General features: G+C 39.6%; 1 protein-coding gene across 3 annotated transcripts in view; it reads right to left on the reverse strand.

The window, feature by feature from the left end:
- ncor2 (nuclear receptor corepressor 2) overlaps positions 1–20069 on the reverse strand; it is an 82178-nt gene extending 62109 nt beyond the window's left edge. For 2 of the 3 annotated variants that reach the window (XM_026342285.1, XM_026342283.1), the window contains exons 1-3: positions 19831–20069; positions 5052–5250; positions 4148–4257 (exon numbers count right to left, since the gene is read on the reverse strand). In XM_026342285.1, coding sequence (XP_026198070.1) covers positions 4148–4257; positions 5052–5159 — 218 coding nt within the window. In that variant the 5' untranslated portion in view covers positions 5160–5250; positions 19831–20069. Of the gene's footprint in view, positions 1–4147; positions 4258–5051; positions 5251–19830 lie in introns of those variants that run through there. The other variant, XM_026342284.1, reaches the window with a different exon arrangement.
- Positions 20070–20461: the final 392 nt, after the last annotated feature.

Here is a 20461-nt window from a genome sequence, read left to right on the forward strand (position 1 = left end):
GTTGTTCTTCTGAGCGAGAGATGAAGCATGGAACTGGTTTTGACTGAACATGATGGCCTAATAAAATCCTACTCATACAGGCTACATTTAGAAACACAAAGACACATTTGTACAAAAGTACAAAATGACAGTTGCAGCGAGAGATCACGCTGACCTACATCTTTACTGTGTTCAAAACACACAGACTAGCGCCAGCTGGCTTACTTTGGTTCAAACAATCATCATAAAGTAATCACTGAAGATGACTTGTTTCTAAAGATTGGGAACATGTAATGAATCACACAGTAGTGGAAAGTAGAAAGGAGAGAAGTAAGGAAATTGGAAATGGTGACTCACTGTAAAACTACAATCTACTGGTTCTAAATGTACTAGCATATGGTACACTTGTGTGGGGTGGAAATGCTAGGCTGTCAACATACAACTTACAAAGCCCAAAAAATGATTTGTTGTGGTGCTTCCTATATTGGGATCTGGACAAAGCGAATAATAACACAACAAGCCACTGCAGGAGCAGGAAGCACCACACTACTACTGTGACAGTGTGTTCTGGATTGCTGGTAAAACACACATTTAGAGCATGTTCATCACATTCATTAACTTATTAGCACACTGAGGGAAATGACAAAAGTCAAGTTACCACACCAGTAATGCAGATCCTATGTGTGCATTCAAATGACAGCTTCTGAATGTTCACTGCACTAACTGCTTAAACCTGGGGAATTTTATTAGCCTACTTGTAAATGGCTCTCTGTTCATTCTGAGGGAACAGTTTTCTCAAGTCTGCCCTGAAGGCAGATGACAGAATGTCAGAGACTTTGCTGCCAGTGTCAAAATGGAAGTGGCTTCTCAAGAAAAGAGGGAAAACACAACCATAATTGCTGGTCCAGGCCCACAATGGCATAGTGTGTGGTTGTTCTCTGTGCCAAAGAGCATAGAGCCTGTGTCTCTGATCAGGTGGTGTAACAATCCACATCCTCTGATTTGTTCAGAGATTTACACATGAGATATGTCACTTATGTAATATGCAAGGCTAAAATGTGCCATGGGTGCCACGAAAATAAATTAATTATGGATTCTGTGCAATTGCCTAATAGTAAAAAAAATTGCAGGTTGAAATTAATACCCCAATTAACACGCCACTACTAACACCACATGCACATTTTTCTCTCATTCATTCAGATGCACACTTCCTCATCTCCATGGAGGGTTGGCACTTACATAATCACATCATCAAGCCCTAGCCCACCACCCCCTCTCTTTCTTTCTCCCTCTCCCTCTTGTGAGCGTGCAGAATAATCTGATCCCTGGGGAGGATTTGTCTGGAGGATGAGAGAAAGCTGTGTGTAGAGTTTGTGGGGGGAGGGAAGGAGGGGAAACAAAACAACAAACACCAAAAGCTCCATCACTTTCTTACTGACTAGGGCCCCATTATGACAAGAGCAGAGATCATGTGTGCTGATAGCAGCCTGTTGTTGCGAAAGCACTACAGTATTTGTGTGACTGCCAATCTCTTCGTTGTTCCCCAGAGGAGCAGCTCTGCAGCTGTGCACTGTGCAGCGACGGCTTACAGAGAGAGACGCCAGGCTAACTACACCACAGCTGGGATGAATGAAACTGAGAAAGTGCAGAGAAGAGGAGGGGGAAGTGTAGTAAAACAAAAAAAAAAAAACTAGCAATATGTGCTCAAGCCCTCAACCTTTGTCTTCATATGGCTCCACACAAAAATAGCATTCAATTACATTCCAACAGCCATAACAACAAGCAGCAGGAATATTTATAAGCACTAAATGCTGGAAAGCTATTTTAAAATCAACTATCAGCAAAGCATTTCGGATTATGGATGAGGTGTGGAAAGCAATCAATTCTGCACATTCATTGTGCATATGTTTGGAAAACACTGATATGTAAGTATGCACAAATAAACATACTGAAAAGTCTAATCAAATGGGCCAAAATCCTACTTTTATATGTGCTACATTATTTAAAACATTACTACTAATTAAAGATTATCATCAGAAATGACAATGATCACAGCAACTAAACAAACTGCTTATGCATGAATGCACCAGATTTGTTTGCACTGTACTTTCTTTTTGGGCCAAAAAAGAAACTATTACTGGGATCTTTGTTTTATTATAATTGCTAAAAAATTTATTCTCTTCTTTTCTCAAGTAGCCTAGCTGATCTCAAACAGATGGGAAGAGGCGGAGTTACTGAGATACTGCCTGGAGTAAAGAGGAGGATGAAACAAACAACTAGCACAGTGGCTTACCAATGATTATACTGTTGTGGTTTTCTGACCTGTAATTTAGGCAAATGTGCAGCATTACCTAAATGGCACAATTTCACCTTGCCTTCTGTCCAATGCAGTTAAAGAGCAGAAAATGTATTAATAGTTCCATCATACTAAAAAAGTGATAATGCCATCCTGAAAGAAAGCCCAGTTTCTAAGGCCATATAAGTGATTAGATTCTCTGTCAGAATGTGAACAACTCTGAGCTTGCTGCTAAATGGAGACGTGGGGTGCAGATGTACTGAGACGTCTGAAAAGACACGGACACATCTGAGTAGAAAATAGACTGAAGGATTTCCAAGGCCACAATTATACTATTCAGACCCTGAATGAGAATGTAGAATGAGCGCTTCAGACTGGATTCTAAGCCCTCTGAAAGACTGCTGAAGGCCTGATATATTCAATTAAAAGGCTCCCTACCCAGACTCCTGCCAGCAAGACCAGTGGTTTATTTCACTGTCTCCACAAAGGAACGTGGGCTAACTGCTAATCTCTCTTTTTTGATATGATGATTATTTTTTTATCTACTGAAAAAAAATGTATAAATATGCATCATGTACACTGAGACTAACTGCCTAAGCATCAGAGACTGGAAGGGTATAAGCAAATCAGGACCTAGTGGGTGGCGGTGTTCCCACATTGTAGGCTGGACTATGTGAACAGGCCCAACACACAGCTCTGTGCTTTACATTAACAATCTAGCAGCTCCCTAGCACAAAGTCTGAGTAATGTTCAATTGAGTGAAAATACAGTAGGTTGTTGTCCAGAGAGTGTATGAATACCCACAGTGACAGTATTCCCTTTCAGTCAATCTGCTGAGCCCAATGCTAAACAGTAGAGAAAATGTTTACCCTTCTTTCAGGTGTTGTATCATGCTTCTCTTCCTCAGAAAATAAGGGGTTATATACATAATGCATTGTATCTAATCATGAGGTTGGTACTACTTCATTGTGCCATAAACAAAACGCTGAGATTTCTGCAGTGCAGTTTTTGTATCATGTCAAAACGGCTCAAGCAAGCTGATAAAAATCGTCTCTTGAAAATTAATTGTTACTGTACTCAATGCATGTTCTAACATATGCAGGAAAATCTGCTTGACAGGAGGAAACTATTCTCGTTACTCCTTTATGCAAAATGCACAACAAACATTAATTATTCATAAAAACTCAGCAAAACTTATCTTCAAAACAGGATTATTATATAAATAATAAACAATTTTGGTAGGTACAAGACCTGAGTCTCCTGAGAGAAGGTACTATTCAAACAACGCCTAAATTATTGTTGGTCTAGTGAAGCTGGCAAAACTCAGCCAGCACCATTGTCCTGTAGTGGCATTTAACACAAAGTTGCAGAGAAGCTTGCATATGCCAATTACATAAGGATTTAAAGGCTTTAGTGGAATAGTATTGCATAAAAGTTAAGCATGCTTTGCCCTGCAATTACATGAAAGAGGCATTACCATTTCATGTGAACAGTACGTCACATTCTCACTTTAACTGACAGTGAACATAACAACATGCTTCTAGTCTGACACCAAAAATATAATTTTAACAGCAGATGATGGTGAGGACTACGACTACAATAATGTAATTGTGCTATATTTTAATTGATATTACAGCACTTATAGCTGGTATATTTTAGTGTAGTTTCTTTATGCAACTTTACATGGTTTTTCCTTTACGTACACTGATCCTCTACTTGCACCGTGAATTAGCCTTCCTCTACAACATACAACTGCACCCAGTCGAGAAAGTAATGTATAAACAGTAACTAGAGAAATTGCACAAATAATCCAATTACAATGTCATCTAGAACTATGGAAATATCTGCTTTATGTGCGAATGAAGCACCTACCTTTCATTGCCAGGCTGAAACTCTGAAAGCAAGGAAGGCCGACGGCGATGAGGCTGGGCCAGGTGGGAACTGTAGTCCCTCGCATGAGAATGGTAGTCAACCAGTCCCACCTCCAGAAACACAAACAACAACAAAAAGCGGTTAGCATAAATTTGTTCTCCTTAAGAAATATAAAAAAGACAATGCAAAGACAACTATGTAGCAAAAAAGAAATTAACATGTTTCCCCATTCCTGCCTTCATCTTCTGTTACATGCAGTCCTTTTCTGTCCAGTTTTTTTTCTTGCTCTCCTTCTATATGTTTCGCACACAAGTGGGGTAACAGACACAGCTACTTGATTATCTTGCAATCAGGGATTGTGGGACACAGCCCATCAACTCTCATCTCCTCCTGAATGTGTTGACAACAGCGAGTAGTAGGATTAACTACAGGTGCAGATGTGAGGATGCTGGAGGGGGTAAGCCTTGGTTTCTCCTGCCACACTATAAAAAAGGCCTGCAAACACTGGAGGTCACTGAGTGAACTTCGACATCTGTGGGAGGCCTGTTTTTTGAAGCACAGACTATTGTGTCCCCGAAAGGTAGAAGAACATAATCTTAATAATTAGGAGATGTGGGTGGAAATAATGGTGAAGGCCCTAATGTGACTCAACAACAACAACATGAACTCTGAACTAATACGTTTAATGAGAGATAGCTCTGTGTGCACAACATTGGAACCTGGAAATGTTTCTATTGAAAAAATACCACTGGGGGCCCCACATGTCAGACATTCTTCAATGGTTCGGAACATATGGTCTGTTTACTAAATATTCCCAAGGCACCCCCTAGCCACAGCTACAACTTTACCTTAAAAAGTGAGGCACTCGGTAGTGCCATTTAACACACTGTTCTAGGTTGCTTACCGTGTGCGCCCGTTGCAGCTGCAGTGGTAGACTGGCAGGATTTGGAAGATGCCGTGTGTCCAGTGCAGTCCTCCGGCCAGGCGGCAAAGACTGGGAATGAGAGGACATGCTGGCACAGCCGCTTCCTCTACAGGCAGGAAGTAGGTGTGGCTGCAGAGCAGATGCCGCACATTATCGGCTGTTTCTCTAAGCCAGAAACCTGTAGAGAAAACAAACGAGCCATGAGATATTGTTTTGTAGTTGCATGTCAGTGGAAATGCACGGCATACCTTCATACCTGAGAAGAGCAATGCAAAAACATTGAGCAATATGCTTAACTGTTGCTTGGAAACAAGTTGATGTTTTGATGTAGAGATCAAAGTGTGTGTCTCTGTCTGCTCCGGATATCAGAATGTCATCACCTCCCTACCACAGCTGCTCCCCCATTCATTGCTCCTAGTGAAGGAGTGAGACTCCCTGCACCTGCTAGACTGAACCCCTCCTTTACTGAGTACTGAATGGCCCCCTGTCTTCACACTGAGCACTCACAGACAGACACCAGCCAAGTCAAGCAGCTCGCTGGTAAACCAAAAATACTCTACAGGCAACATAAATAACTTGCTGACAAATAAAGATGTAGGCACTTGACTTTAACTCCAGATGACATTATGCAAACCAGACTGGACTCCTCTACAAGTAGGGCGTTGGATAAACCAAAACAACGGTATAAGTACAAAAAAAAAGGCAGACACAATAGGTTGACACACATTCCACAAAAATTGTATCTGAAAAGTAGCTGTTCATTCTGCACAGAAGTAAGGAGTGAAAATAAAGAAGCTACAGGAAAGGCTAATTTTCCTATTTCAGTGTAAAGAAAATGCTTAAGCAGAACATAGTGGTTCTGTGAAATTAGTTCCAAACCCTCAATGGGAATGGATCTTAGAGACAACTGCACTATTCTCTAAGCCCTTCAAAAAGCCGAGATAGTAGAAGTAGTAGGTGAACTAGTACTTGTGACGTGTCCCTGTGACTCCTGCCAACACAAAAATTAGGACCTCTGCCTTTTGAATGAGCCTCTCACTTATAACGCCTCTCTCATAGCTCATGTTTCAGTCCTGTGTGAGGCACACAACAAGAGGCACAGTGGCAGAAATCTGGGATGTCAGAGTCATCATTCCAAAGAAGTCAACATGTATTTCATGTCGAGATGACAATAAATGAGATTAAAAACAGAATGCTATTAATATTAGATTACCTTATATTAATAGCACACATGATGTGTGTCTTACATACTGTCAGTTTAGACATCTAGTCAAGTGTATAGCTGCTTGTAGCTCAACATCAGTGGATAATTGGCTTAGGCTGGTACTTATTTTTACTTAATGTTTAGTAAAACCATGTTAACATGAATGCTAGTGCTATCACAAGCACATACATATTATTACTAATTATGGTGAAGATGCATCTTTCTTTGTGTAGAGAGAGAGAGAGAGAGCTGGTCACATAGCTTACAAGACACAGTGACCAGAATTTCACACACAAATATAATGGATTTAGTCTCAAAACTAAAAATGAATAGTCACACACTGATAGTAATGGTCTATGAACTGTAAACTATTAGCTCAGTAGCTCAAATGCCGGGTCAAGTATCTCTGTTGGTTGCCATAGTTCCTTGCACTGGTCCCTTTAAGTCTCCAAACCTAGACAAGCTTTTGACAGCACACAACAAGGTACCACCATTGTTGGCATAGAATAACTTACAGTAGAGTATCAGTGTGCCAGTCTCCATTGTGTGATTCTAGTTTTGACTCTTTTTCTTGCAGCACAAAGGCAGGCACTATCTCCTCTTTCTTCCTGCTCATCTACCACAAACACAGAGTGTCACTTGATTTCAGTTATGCAAAGGGCTCTGTTGCAAAAGGCTGAACATGGCTCTGGCTTTAAGGAACAGAGAAGCTCTGTAAACACAGGCTCAGAGAGGCCACGAGAAACACCGTTTCTGAATGTCTGACACCAACTTAGTCTTTGCGTCAATTGGTTTAAACTGTGGCTTCAAATATTATCAAGAAAGTGGTGCACATCTGTCTTTTGGTCAGACAGACCTGGATAGACGGACCACACAAAGGAAAGTGCTAATGTCCTTGAGCAGACCTTAACGCAAGAGAAATACTAGATGAGGAAAAACTCATAATAACACAGAATGTAAATATACTCATGAAGGAGGGCAAAAAGAAGCAAGCAATACAAAGAGAGAATGAGATAAGGTACCCTCCTCAGATGCCTCTCTTTGATGACTGTCCAGTCCAGAGAGATACCCTCGAGAAGGTAAAAAAAGAAAACAAGTCTGAAGGGAGTCACAAGATCTGCAGAGGACAAAAACCCTGAATCAAGATGAGAGGGCCAACACAATGAGAGAGCTTTGACATAAACTCTGAGGCGAAGGGGGCCTTCCAGACGAGAGGCTAAACACATGCACTAGCACAGCTACAGACGCCCACAGGCAAGGCGATGGCTCACAGCCAACGCTGCAAATGAACTCAGTCACCTTACTCTCTCACTCTAGCGTGCTTTCCTTCTCCCCTCTTTTTTGCTTTCGTCTTCTGCACTGAGTAGCCTGGGTCTGGGCCTCAGCCTTCAGCAGTGCAAGTCAATATTTCATCCTCTTATCCCCCACCCTCCCTCTCCATTTTAGGAATTGCTGTGGAAATACTACCACAGAGTACACAGACAGTTTCCAGAGAGTAGGGGGCTGACTTCAAACAACAGTTTAATTCTACTCACATAAACAGTAAATCAAATCTCTGTCTAGCCTGACTTTGTAGCTTGACAGTAAAGATCTAAATGAGTACAAAGAATTCAACAGCTTGTAACATATTTTTGAAAAGAGCATGAAAAGCATGGCTTGGACCTTGATACAGTTGAGAGTGTGATTACACACTGTTAATTATGTGTCCATTAAAATATGTACGTTTTTTAACACAGAAAAAAACACATTGGGGTATTGAGCTGTCAGCAAGGACTTTTTGCAATTATTATGACAGCCAATGTTTAGCCAAAAGAGATGATGGCTCCATTCAGAGGCATGGAGCTATTATGAAAAGGCAGACGAGTGTACTGTAATTGTCATAAGGCTTGGTCTGGGAACAACATCAGAAATCTATAAAGCAGTGCCCTAGAGAGTTGGGTGCAGGGGAGGGGGGCTTGCTAGGCCTCTCAGCCTAGGAATGTGGCACCCTGTCAGGTCTCATAAGGATTTATCTCCCTGGAGCCTCATTACTAAAGAGCCCCTGGACAAGAAGGCTCTCGCCATGTACCCCTTCACTCACTCACCCTCAACTGTTCCCAAACACTATATATGCATGCAAACAATTGCTATTCAATGATTTTTTTAAATACAGCATGGGTGGCCAGTTTATGTTTTACACAGTTTATGCGAGTAAAAAATGTGAAGGTTCTTTAAACACTATTAAATTAACTCTTGAATAACAGTGAAAAAAATGCCATAGATCTGCCAAACCCCGAGTGCACATACACTTTACACTGCTAAGCAGAAATATCCAAGACAATGCTGACAAAGCAGAATTCCCTCCTCCTGACAGGCACAGTCATAGTCATAGTGACATTTAACAAGGGGGAAGACACAAGATCAATGTAGTGCAGAGGCCATAATTTAAGTTATTTTGTTTTGAGTACAAGCTTAACCTTAAACACCACAGACAAGATCATACATCTATATTACTGCATATCCTAAGAACACTCACAAACTTAATACAAACAGGGGAAACCTCAAAATTCCATAAATCAAAGCTAATAATTTCCTCCAACCACTACTGGGCAAATAGTCAAGCAAGAGGGTGAGTTATAAACAGGGAAGTAAAATCAAATGTTAAGTGACAGAGGTTATAAAAAGCAGCAGGTGATACTATTATTGCCTGCGTGCCAGATTCATACAGTTGGAATTTGTCCTCTGTACACCACAACATTGACTTTGAAATTAAACACTCAGGATGTGAGCAAAGTCAAGACTTTCAGCTTAAATTCAAGGGGTTTGACCAAAAAAAAAAAAAAAAAAATCAGCAATGACAGCCATTTCCATAGGCACACCCATTTTGGGGGCTCATAAATAATGGAACAAATGGCTGACAAGCAGTTGCATGACCACGGGTGGGCTGTTCCTTATTACTCCATGAATAATCAAGCAGATAGAAGGTGGTTGTGGGTGCATTTGCATTTGGTAGGTGTACTGAAACACTTAACATGGGGTCCAAAGAGATGTCTATACAAGTGAAGGTCAACACTAGGCTGAAAATAAACAGCAAAACAGAGAAACGCTACCTCTCTACCTTTAGAGAGGTAGCGAATGTGAATGCGAAGTTGGAGTGGCATCTGGAAAAGAAGGAAACTAACCACCAAACTCAGCAACAGCAAAATACGTTGAAGACCATGAAGGAAAACTGTAAGTGTATGCCTTTCCTCCAATCAACAAGAAATCTATGGTCACAACACATAGTCAGCAACTGAAGACAATACTAGAAAGGCGTGAGCACCAACAGTCAATTTTGACACTACTGTAATTTGTCAGACAAAAAGTAAAATCATCTCCTTTAACCACAGCCTGTCACACCTTTCATTTTGTCTAACTGAACGACACACTTCCTATCTTGTTAACAACAGTATGATTAGCATAAGAAACACCTGCAGCCACAAGCAAGGGTTGAAAAACAACAGAAGTGACACAATTGCAAAACTGAAAATGGAAGCAGTATTGCCATATCAACATTGTTAAAATGAAGTGCATTACCTTTAACACTGTTGGACACAATTCACCATTACTACAATGTACCTGTCATCAAGAAATATGCCTAAAGCAACATGATCATTAGTTTCAAAAGTAACTCAATACAACTAATGTAATGCATAAATACGGGCTACCCAATTTAGCTTCGAGCACATAGTTGTCTGCAGACACATCAGCAGTCTGGACTAGTGGTCGACTGATTGATCGGTAAGCCGATTAAGCGTGCTGATTTTTGGTATGTTTAATTGATGGGCATTGGCAGATGCCTGCGTGCATGCCAGCCAATTTATAAAAGAATGTCTGCAGACCCATCTGCAGCTTACACTGGTAGCATTTCACGCATACGTGTGCCTGTAAATTACCAAGTTGGACAAAATTATTTAAGTGTACCCGTGTGAGGGACTCATGCGTATGCATTTTATTAGCACTTGGAAGGAGTACCACACAGAGCAACAGAGAGGAGAACAGGTGAGATTAGACTATTGCTAATTTGGAATGTATGTCGTTACACTTGACTCGTTACTACATGTGCAATGAAAGCGAGCATGTCATGTCTCTTGAAAGTTCCAGGAGTCTTACACATTTTAATAGCAGCTCCCTAAAGCCCACAAATTATATTAAGTCTCTGCATTCGGGGAGAGCACAGAATGTAGATTATCCATGTTTCAGAAACTTTTTATTTTTTATTTTTATATATTTCAAATAATTTCACTATTTTCAGTCCAACATTTCCATCTAATATGTAGCTGTTAAATTTTTGTATTTTATCTAAGGGACAAAGAGGAGAAAAAACATTTTCATATTGGCCTTACAAATCTGTCTTACTATTCTCCAAAGATCAATATCAGCTTTGGCCATTTAAAAAAAAAAACATATCAGTCAACCACAGTGGAGACCACTAGTTCTCTAGTTTCATTTCACACATTCACATAGTTATGAATATGAAAAATAATTTGAGTGCACCAATACGAGTGACTCACTAGGATGCTTTTTATTATCACTTGAAAAGAGCAGTGAGTGGGAATAGTTCTGGTGTTGACGCTGCATTCTCTGCAGTTCCTCCACACAGAGTGGACGTTAGGCTGCAGGTAGTCACATTTAAATTGTTAAATGTATGTGTGGTTAAAGTGATTAAAAAGCCAAATGTATAAAATCTCATAGATATCGTACATTATCTCTCTGCAGCAGCACTGGTGCAGCAGGGACAGTACAGAGTGTTGTTTCTGAAAACGTTTTATTTTGAAACGCTTACATCTGCATTAAATATATCAGCCATCTGTGTACTCCTCTGCTTTCTAAAGATCAGAATCGACCACTAAAAATCCCTATCTGTCGACCACAGAATGGCATGGCCAGGAAATCTTACAAACCAAGTCTTGACACAAAATGACCCTACTACAAAACTAAGTGTAATTGAAATGGAGAGGGTTGATGAAAATCTATTGCATTGCAATGTAGAGCATGTGCCTGTTTTTACTGTTCACCACCCACCACCACTAGCTAAATGCTACTGATTTTATATCTTTTATATATAAAAGATATAAAGCATATATCTTTTATCTAGATTTATTGATTGTGAGGTTAATGACATTGTAAATATTGCTACAACTCTTAAATGGAACCAAAAGGTAAATATTAGTGACTACAAATTTCAAATGACGTATTGTGTTACGTTCAAAGTAATTGTCTCAACACAGAGACCACATCTCTGACAGGGACGAGATGAGACAGAGGAGGAGGACAAAGATGTACGGGGCCAGCAATTTGATCCAGATGTGGTCGCCCAGCTGTGTCCAAGCTGGACAGTGGAGCAGCTATTGGATTTCCAGCTTGTTCCCCTGCTGCCAGCCGCCTCAGTGACACTGTGTGAAATTACATAAGGCTCCCCCCTCCCCCTCCCTGTTGGCTGGTGTAGAACTGGGGACTTCACACACTGCCTCTGCCAACTATGACTCCCTGTAACCATGGAGGCACAGGCACTCCACCAAAACACAGCACAGGATCTGAAAGCTACTCCCACTATTCACAGATGCACTGGCACCAGGGATACTCATAAGTATGTTTATCAATGAATTGTAACAATAAACAGCTTTGGGTAATATCAAATATATTGCTACTACAAACCTAAATAATCTCTGAGATAGTACTTATAGACACCCACAAACATAACTCATGGTTTACAGATGGCGGGGCTTACTTTTGACCAGGTCACTCAAACCCCATATTGTTATTTTATAAAAATGTTTTTAAGTCAGACCAAGGGCATCAGACACTGCATAAAAACAACATTTTATCTTGCCTGGTGCGTTTATAGTTTACACACAAGAAATTGTGTCGAGTAACATTTCTACATATCATGAATACCACAACAAGTGTTAGGATTAGGATACACAGTGAGGCACTAGAAGGATTTGGCATATTTTGTGAAACGGTTTTGCGCAAAAAAAAAAAAAAAGAAATTGATTACTCTATAATCCATAATGACACAAAGAATTTCAAATATTCATTCCAGTAACTCACAGCTCTGCTGCCTGTTTACCTCATTTTAACAATGTCTTGTACTATTGTATTATTAACACTTTATAAATTAACCAAATAAACTCAACTGTGAATAATTGTTTGAAATGACCATTATTAACATCACTCTCAACAGATCACTTTGGATGACACTACACATAACACTCCTCAGCTCAGAAGAACACAATGTGACTGTATCACTGTGATGCATTGGGTGTTAACTTACGAATCCCTCTTTATTCTCCGTTGGCTCGGTTCTTAAAGCCCGCCTGACATTCAGCTCTGCATCCTGAGGAACAGGAAATAAAACCGAGGAGCGTACTTGTCTGCTGGGCTGACCTACTTCCTCCTCACTCCTGCTTAATTATTCAAGAGCTTTGAAATGTTCCTCTGTATGGCAGCATGCAACCCAAGTGCCTGTTTGCCTCTCATGACAGCAGCTTCAGAGAGCTTTCATTAACGCACAAGACAGTTCAAGTGTGTGTTTGTGCGCGCGTGTGTGTACAGTACCAGAGTGTGTGCGCTAATGGTCATAACATGCCTGTGCTAGTTCGTGTGATTTAGACAGACAACATGACATCCCACCTAGATTTGATACATGAGGTTTTGAATTATGGACAGAAAAAGAATTAGCAGGGGAAAAAACCCAAACATTACAAAACACAGACCAGACAACACACCAGCAGCTTGATGTTTTAATGCAGTCATAAGACCAATTTGTTCCAAAATGTATTGTCATGTATCCAGTGCACATGTCAAGACAAGAGTTCAATCCTCCCACCTAAGCAAGCTATAACCTGTAATTACACTCCACTCAGGACTTCATACCTTTCAAAGTTACATGCCACCCATATTTCCACCGAAAGATCATCCACCCCTAAGGCGTATGCCCTTGGCTGCCCTTACTTGCATGCTTTCCAGAATATGAAAAACAAACTATGCTGTAACACACATCCTAGTGGAAAAGTTAGGCTAATTAGGGAGATAAATATAATGCTACCCACAGCTGTAGCCTACACACAAACAAGAGTAATGTCATATAACATGCTGTCATCTGCGTTGCGTAACAGAGTCAAGTGAATCACTTACCACACAGCCATTTCTAATCTCTGCTAATCCGCTGTTTGCCTCTCTTTTAGTATGTTTAAATATGGGTGACTGGTTTTAACAGCAACTCAATTTCATAGCCATTACAAAGCCTTGTGAATAATAAATTACTACCTTGAAATTCAATTAATTTCTACTAACATACAAAACAGCAACACCAGCACAGTATTATGTTAAGGTTGAAAAAAGGAACTTCCCATTGAACACAAAGGGTTGCAACAACCAATTAGTAAATGCCTGTTTGGTGACAGTTTCTAGTATTTCTCTGTTATTTTCTTGGTTTAACCAGTGAAATTTAACAGACAATACAAGGAAATTTATATTTCCTTGGATAGACAATTACAGCATAAGTAATAATCGTTAAATAAGTAATAAACTGTTGTTTGGACAAATTCAATTCAAACATATCAATGTAAATGATTGCAGAGATAAAACTTACTTAGTGCTTCAAGGACATATTTCAAAACAAACTCAAAACACTAACCATTTCCTCAATATGTGAGCACAGATTCATTTTATGTTTGAACAGAATGATAACACCTTCACATTTGAGTTGGGGGACTTTATTGCTGAAACTAAATTTAAGTATTTTTTCTACTTAAAAAACATATGCGTAGCTTAAAGGATATAATCAGTGTTTGTGTAATAGTACATTTTAGAGAGGAATCTTGTGCAATTTTAGCAACTTGAAAGACACTGCTGTGATGTTAAGGAAAAGAGGCCTAATTTCTTTAGACATTACCCAGGTGAGAATGAGGAAATCCGAGTCAATCAGCTGGAAGATTACCCGGACTTCATCCTGCAAGCCCCCTAGAACAAAGTCCCTGAAATGTCCTGTGAGCCCATGTGTGAATAAAGCATGTAATCATCTGGAGGATTCACAGCGATTGGGCATTCCCTTTCAGTGGATCTGCTCAGCACTAAACCCAGTACAAGAAATATTAACCATTTTTTCTGTTGTTCTGTGGTTCTTCACTCCTTCAGGAAACCAGTTTTTATATTTATAATGCATTGTTTCTAAACATGTGACTGACTCAATACTTCAATTTGCTAAATCAAATTTCAATTTAAACAACACACAAATAATTTTTGTGTACTTTTTGTGCCACATTGCGCCTCCTGCACCCTCTACCTAGAGAATAACCCTTATGCTCGAAACAAAACAGACCTCGAGTGAGATTGCACCTCACACAGCCTGTCACCTGCTGTGTGCAGCATGAGTGAACAAGCAGCTCTGGACAATGCTCGAACCTGATTCTCCAGACACTGCCCAGAGTCCGTATGTGACTTAACTTTAATAATTTTTGACTATCACCTAAGTTGTCTCGAAAAACAAAACAGAAGCAGACAGAAGCCAGGTTCACAGATTTACTAGGACACTGACAAGTATCAGTTCAGTTTCTCTATCACACCATTACAAATATGGAAAACTTGATTCATAGCTTTGCTGACATTGATTTGGCACCACAAATTAAATTAGAGCTTAAAACTAGCCCACAAAAGCACATTCATTTGCCCTCCACTGTAACGTGTCCACTTGTATTAATACCAATTGAAAGTAGTGATTAAAGCATGAGAGATAAAGCAATTGAGTTTTACTTTGCAGATGTATGAAATGCACACATAACATCTGAAACACAAACAAACATTATGTATATATTGGTTTGTGCAGATCTTAATTTGTGTAACAGTTACAGAGTAATGCACACAATGAGAGTACAAGTTCATGTGGGAAGACAAGTGCTTATTATCTGCAGAGGTTCTGACTTTGACTATTATTTAACGCAACATTTCTTATGCAAAAAAACCTGCAAAATTGCTAGAACTGCAAATATTGCAGGGGTTCATTCAATATATTTAACTGCAAGCTGCACAGCAAGTTGCTAGAAAACAGATGAATCCCATGTGTCCAGACCCCATGAACCCCCAGGCTAATATACCCAGCCTTAGGTGAGTGCTCCCTTAGAACTGCACCTTAGGCATCACAGTGGCAGAGCATTAAAGATGAGAGGGAAAAACATGAGGCTACAGACTAAGACCTGCTTGCAGCATCATGGGTTCTGCATGGCCCAATATAAGAAAGGCATTTTCCTCACAAGCCTGTTTTTTTTCTATTTTCAGTTTCAGAAAAAAGTACAACTACTCAGCTCCAGCCCCACTCATCCACTGACACAGAAGTGGCACTGTATCTAGCGGTAATGACAACAGCAAGTCATCTGACGAACAGTAGACCAGTTGTGACTGATCATAATATTCTAACACTGGGGCAAGCGTAACGTTCTCCACACACGAAACCCACCAGGTGCAGTCCACTAGTGAGCAAGACATGCTAGACAGCTGCTGTTACTCATTTAGTGAAAGGGAGACTGGGTGGGAGGAGAAAATGTGTCTGGGAGGCAGTTTCACGGTGTCTGCCTCATATTCCCTCCTTAGTTTCTGCATGTTAACTTAAGAATTCCTAAAGTTTACCACAACAAACCAAAGTTGTGTCATTGTTTCATGTGTTGCAAATGCCAGTAAACAAACATTCCTCTTCTCACCTGTGAGTAGTTATACGCCAGTTAGTTCTGTCTGTTGAAATGACAAAGCTAAGTAAGATGCTGACTTACGACTTGATGTCAAATACAACCTACTAATCAACTTCCGAAATTCGGGTTGTGATTTCAACAGAGGCTGTATCTGATACGAGATAAGGCTTCAGGTCCCTGTCACTAAGCTGACAAGTTGAGTTGGGTTGTGTACGGCCACACGTCGCTGACTCTAGTCTGCTCTTATTATCTGTCATTCAGTTAGTTCAGCACACTTAATTATGATATCCATACATGCTTGTAATGACATGTAAGCTATGTATGTTTTGCAATTGGCTGGTCTGATAGGCGTTTTTTTAATGTTAGAAAATCTAAACAATTTCTAAAGAATACCATTTGGTTTAGGGGTGGGTGACCTGACAGTCTTTTATGATTATGATCAATACTTAAGTGTTCACAATCTCACATTTCAACTGAATCAGATCAAGCTATTTTAATTTTCAATGTCATCCTTCTCCAGTTTGTATACTGCAAAATAAATTAATAGAGCTGTAATAAGTAGCCCCCATTTGGGAAAAAGATTGGGGGTAATCTACTTCTCATCTAAATAGTCAGCAAGTGAGCATATGCACACATTTCAGGGGTGTCATTCACCATGTGTAATAGTTCATGTGTTCATTTATTGTGCATGTAATGCAAACATTGCTTGAGTCCCTTTGACTTTAAGAGGCTTCAAAACTTCAAAATTTCTATTTTTAACAGCAGTAGAATATAGAAGAAACAGATTTAAGTTGTGCTAATGCAGTCTGAACAACTGTTAAAGGAGTTATTGTGATTAAGCCATTCATACTCTTCTATCTTTAGAAAATATACACATTCATACATATTTGATTGCTGGATTAATACTTATAACGATAGAGTACTTCTTAAAATAACTGAAAGGTAAAGCCAAACTGAAAAATGACAGTTAATAACATTTGTGCCTTTGAGGTACAAACATTTTGAATTTTAATAGAAATATTTTGTGATTTATGATGATGCCACACACTTTCTCTTCCCACAAGAATTCACTGTGGAGATTAATCTTTCACAGACAATAAAATGAGCAAGAACTCTCTCCTTTCCAGTTTCATAACTGTGTTGTGTTTCATAATACGACCAGAAATTGAACTAGCAGTGAAACGGTCTCCCTGAGGCACCACACTGAGCACGGGATTATGTTTGCCCCCATTACCCTTTTGGATAAGGGGGAGATATCTCCTCACCCTAGTTTAACTCTTTACAATCCAAACTGCTAAGCTGACACTGTACTATGAGAACTCAAGTCACTAATGTCACACTGCTCTGGATTAGTAGGATACTGTGTGCTCACACTGTGTCCAGGTCCTATGACTCTATAGTATAACATCTGACAACATTAAAGTAATAGCTGAACTGTACATATAGCACAAATTAACCACACCATCACATAAACAAAGCCAATTGTTTGTTTAAGTTGTACGTTTTTTCCGTTTGTCCTATTGAGTGTTCAGTCAGATACACTATTTCCTTATTGGAATAACAATTTAACATATTTAGAGGAAACAAATGTGTGTGCAGTAAACGGTTAAACTATTATTCAACAGTACAAACAGAAATGGATGTGGTAATAACTAAATGAAGAGGTTAACAGTACAGTCAATAGAATAGTATCAAAACATCTATTACAGTGATAGTGGTACTACTGGGGCTGTTTCTAGTGTGATTCTGTGGTGGTGAATATTCTTCTCAAAAAGCTATTAGAAATTCGTAACTCATTAGATCAGGTAAACATCTTTAAAAGCAAAAAGAAAAAATAACTCTAAAATATTACCCAAAAAAATGTATTGAGTACAGAGCATGTCTCAAGCGCAGACTGCTGGTAACATGTCAATGTCAACTCAAGTACCATCATTTGTTGCTCTATTTACATAACATAAGGATACTTGCAGAGTAGCAAACCATAACCTATGGTGTTCTGAAGTTCTTCAGGAACTGCTCAGCAGTAAGAAAGCTGAAAACCATTAATCAGTGGGCAACTTAAAATATGTTATACTTACAGTAAAAAAATATAAATTTTACCTAGAAAAGAGCACAGGTGCCATCTCAAACAGCAATGTGTATTGAAAGTGGGTATTGTTTATGGGGCATCAACACCTAAATTAATCACAAGATGAGCTGTATTAAAATAGCAGTTTACTACTTCAGCTAAACTATTTTATCAAGGAACACCCAGTTACATAAAAAAAAACAAATTCACCAAATTCACAAAATCTGTATTACTCACAACTTAAGGTGGCGACAGTGATATATCAAATATCACTGTCGCCAAAACTGTTCACACCCTTAACTTCACCCAAGGAAGACAATGTTGTTGTGACATGTCCTTATAGAAAAATTAGAGATAAAACCCGTGTGTACCCGTCTTTGCTTTTTGTAATAAATATGTTAATATCCTTTAGTCTGTGATCAATTGCCCAGTGTCTCTGAGTTTAATTTTGTCAAACCAGAAATAAAGCACTGCTGTTCAAAGTACTATGGTTCTATACTCACCAAAAGCGGTGGGTGTTAATGAAACTTATAATTGCATAATACTAGTCTGTATTGACTACCTCCCAATCATCACCGTTGGCAAATATGCTGTTCTGAAAAGATTTTCTCAATCTGCTAAGTGACAGTCATCCGATTTCCATATAACGGAAGTAGTTACGTGGACTGCGCAGCCGACAAAAACAGATCCGCTTCTATTCACAACAATACATGTTTACTTTACTGATCATCTAATTTGGAATAATGTAGTGTTCCTTGTGATTAGAGAAGAGGGTTTAGTTATCCTAAGATGTGAACAACGTGCCCTAGAAGATGTCCCTGCTCTTAAAGGTTTTACGCTCCACTGAGTCAGACTGGCTTTTACAATAACACTTGCTAATTTAATTATATGATAATTACTACTTCCACAAACCACGTACAAATGCTAGAAATAAACTAAAATTGAAAACAAGATCGAACTAAAGGCATAGAGGCTGACGTTTTAGCAAGTTGTCAAACTGAGACAACCAACTATTTGAGATAGTTCACGACGTTTAGTGCTAATAACGTTGCATTTTACTTAAGTCAGTGACATCGAGATGTTAGTAAGACAATTATAGTCCATCTATTCAGTGAACATTAATTACAGCTCATCAGTACTCTAACAAAAGCAGTAACGTTATATCACTGGCTATGATTAGATAATCCGTCGATAGAGTGCACTAAGCCAACTTCGTGTAAAATCAGTGTTTACAAACGCAAACCAGCCGCTTTTGTGCATAGCCAAGTTAGCACGCTAACAAGTTAGCCAGATACCATGATATAAAAAGACGTAGACGAGCGTTTAAGCGATTTATTAGTAGTGGATGTTGGTAGTGTTATGTGGATAATAACACGTTTACACCTAGAAAACCGGTGTAAGATTAATTCAGTCCAGTAAAACTGGCCTTAGTAACGGTTAACCCTAATCCGTAGTTGACAGATAGCTTGGGTAGCTAGCACAGTTAGCCATTAGCTAGCCTAGCCTAGCCATGTAGCACGTGTTCCTCATTTATAAAATAATTCACTAGCTGACGATAGGCAGCCGACTGGGAGGGTTGTGTTGAAGCGAGAAACCAGTTAGTGGAGCCGTTTGCTAATATTCAATTCCCCAAATGCTCGACGAACCGTGTAACTACCAAAAGGTCACTACTGCTATGTAGCTATGTTCCTCCTCCAAAGAATAGCCGGACCCCGTCGTCCAACAACAGAACACACAGATGCCCCCACACCGACGGACAGCCAGCAATGGAGGCTAACCAACCTTAGCGGCAGCACCATTCGGCGGTATTATCGTCCCGCAGCTGATGTCCCGATCCTTGTCAGTCGGTTCAATTGCGCTTAAACAGCTTCTATCTTCGTTTGAGTGTCTCGCCCCAGAATTAATCCACTTGAAAGAGTCGTTTTCGTTTTCATCTGTTCCGCTGTCGGTTTTTAGCTCTGTGGTGTCTGTTCCTGCACAACACAGTGGTCTGGTACTACTCCCTGAGCTGCTGCTGCTGCCGCTGCTGCTGCTGCTGCTGAGACCACAGCGGGGCTGAACCGCCTCTCTCTCTCTCAATAGGTCCGCATGCTCTCTCGCTCCTCCTCTTTACTCAAGGACTCCACATTATCACAAGCTCACAAGAAAATCACTGATACAGTGATGTGGTGTTAATGCCTCTGGCCATCACAATGTACTAAAACAAAAAGAAATAACCATGTAGATGTGTGATCTATCTATCTATCTATCTATCTATCTATCTATCTATCTATCTATCTATCTATCTATCTATCTATCTGTCTATCTATCTATCTATCTATTTATCTATTTATCTATCTATCTATCTATCTATCTATCTGTCTATCTATCTATCTGTCTATCATCTATCTATCTATCTGTCTATCTATCTATC

Source organism: Anabas testudineus, chromosome 9 (assembly GCF_900324465.2).
Source record: "Anabas testudineus chromosome 9, fAnaTes1.2, whole genome shotgun sequence".
Classification (NCBI taxonomy): Eukaryota; Metazoa; Chordata; class Actinopteri; order Anabantiformes; family Anabantidae; genus Anabas; species Anabas testudineus.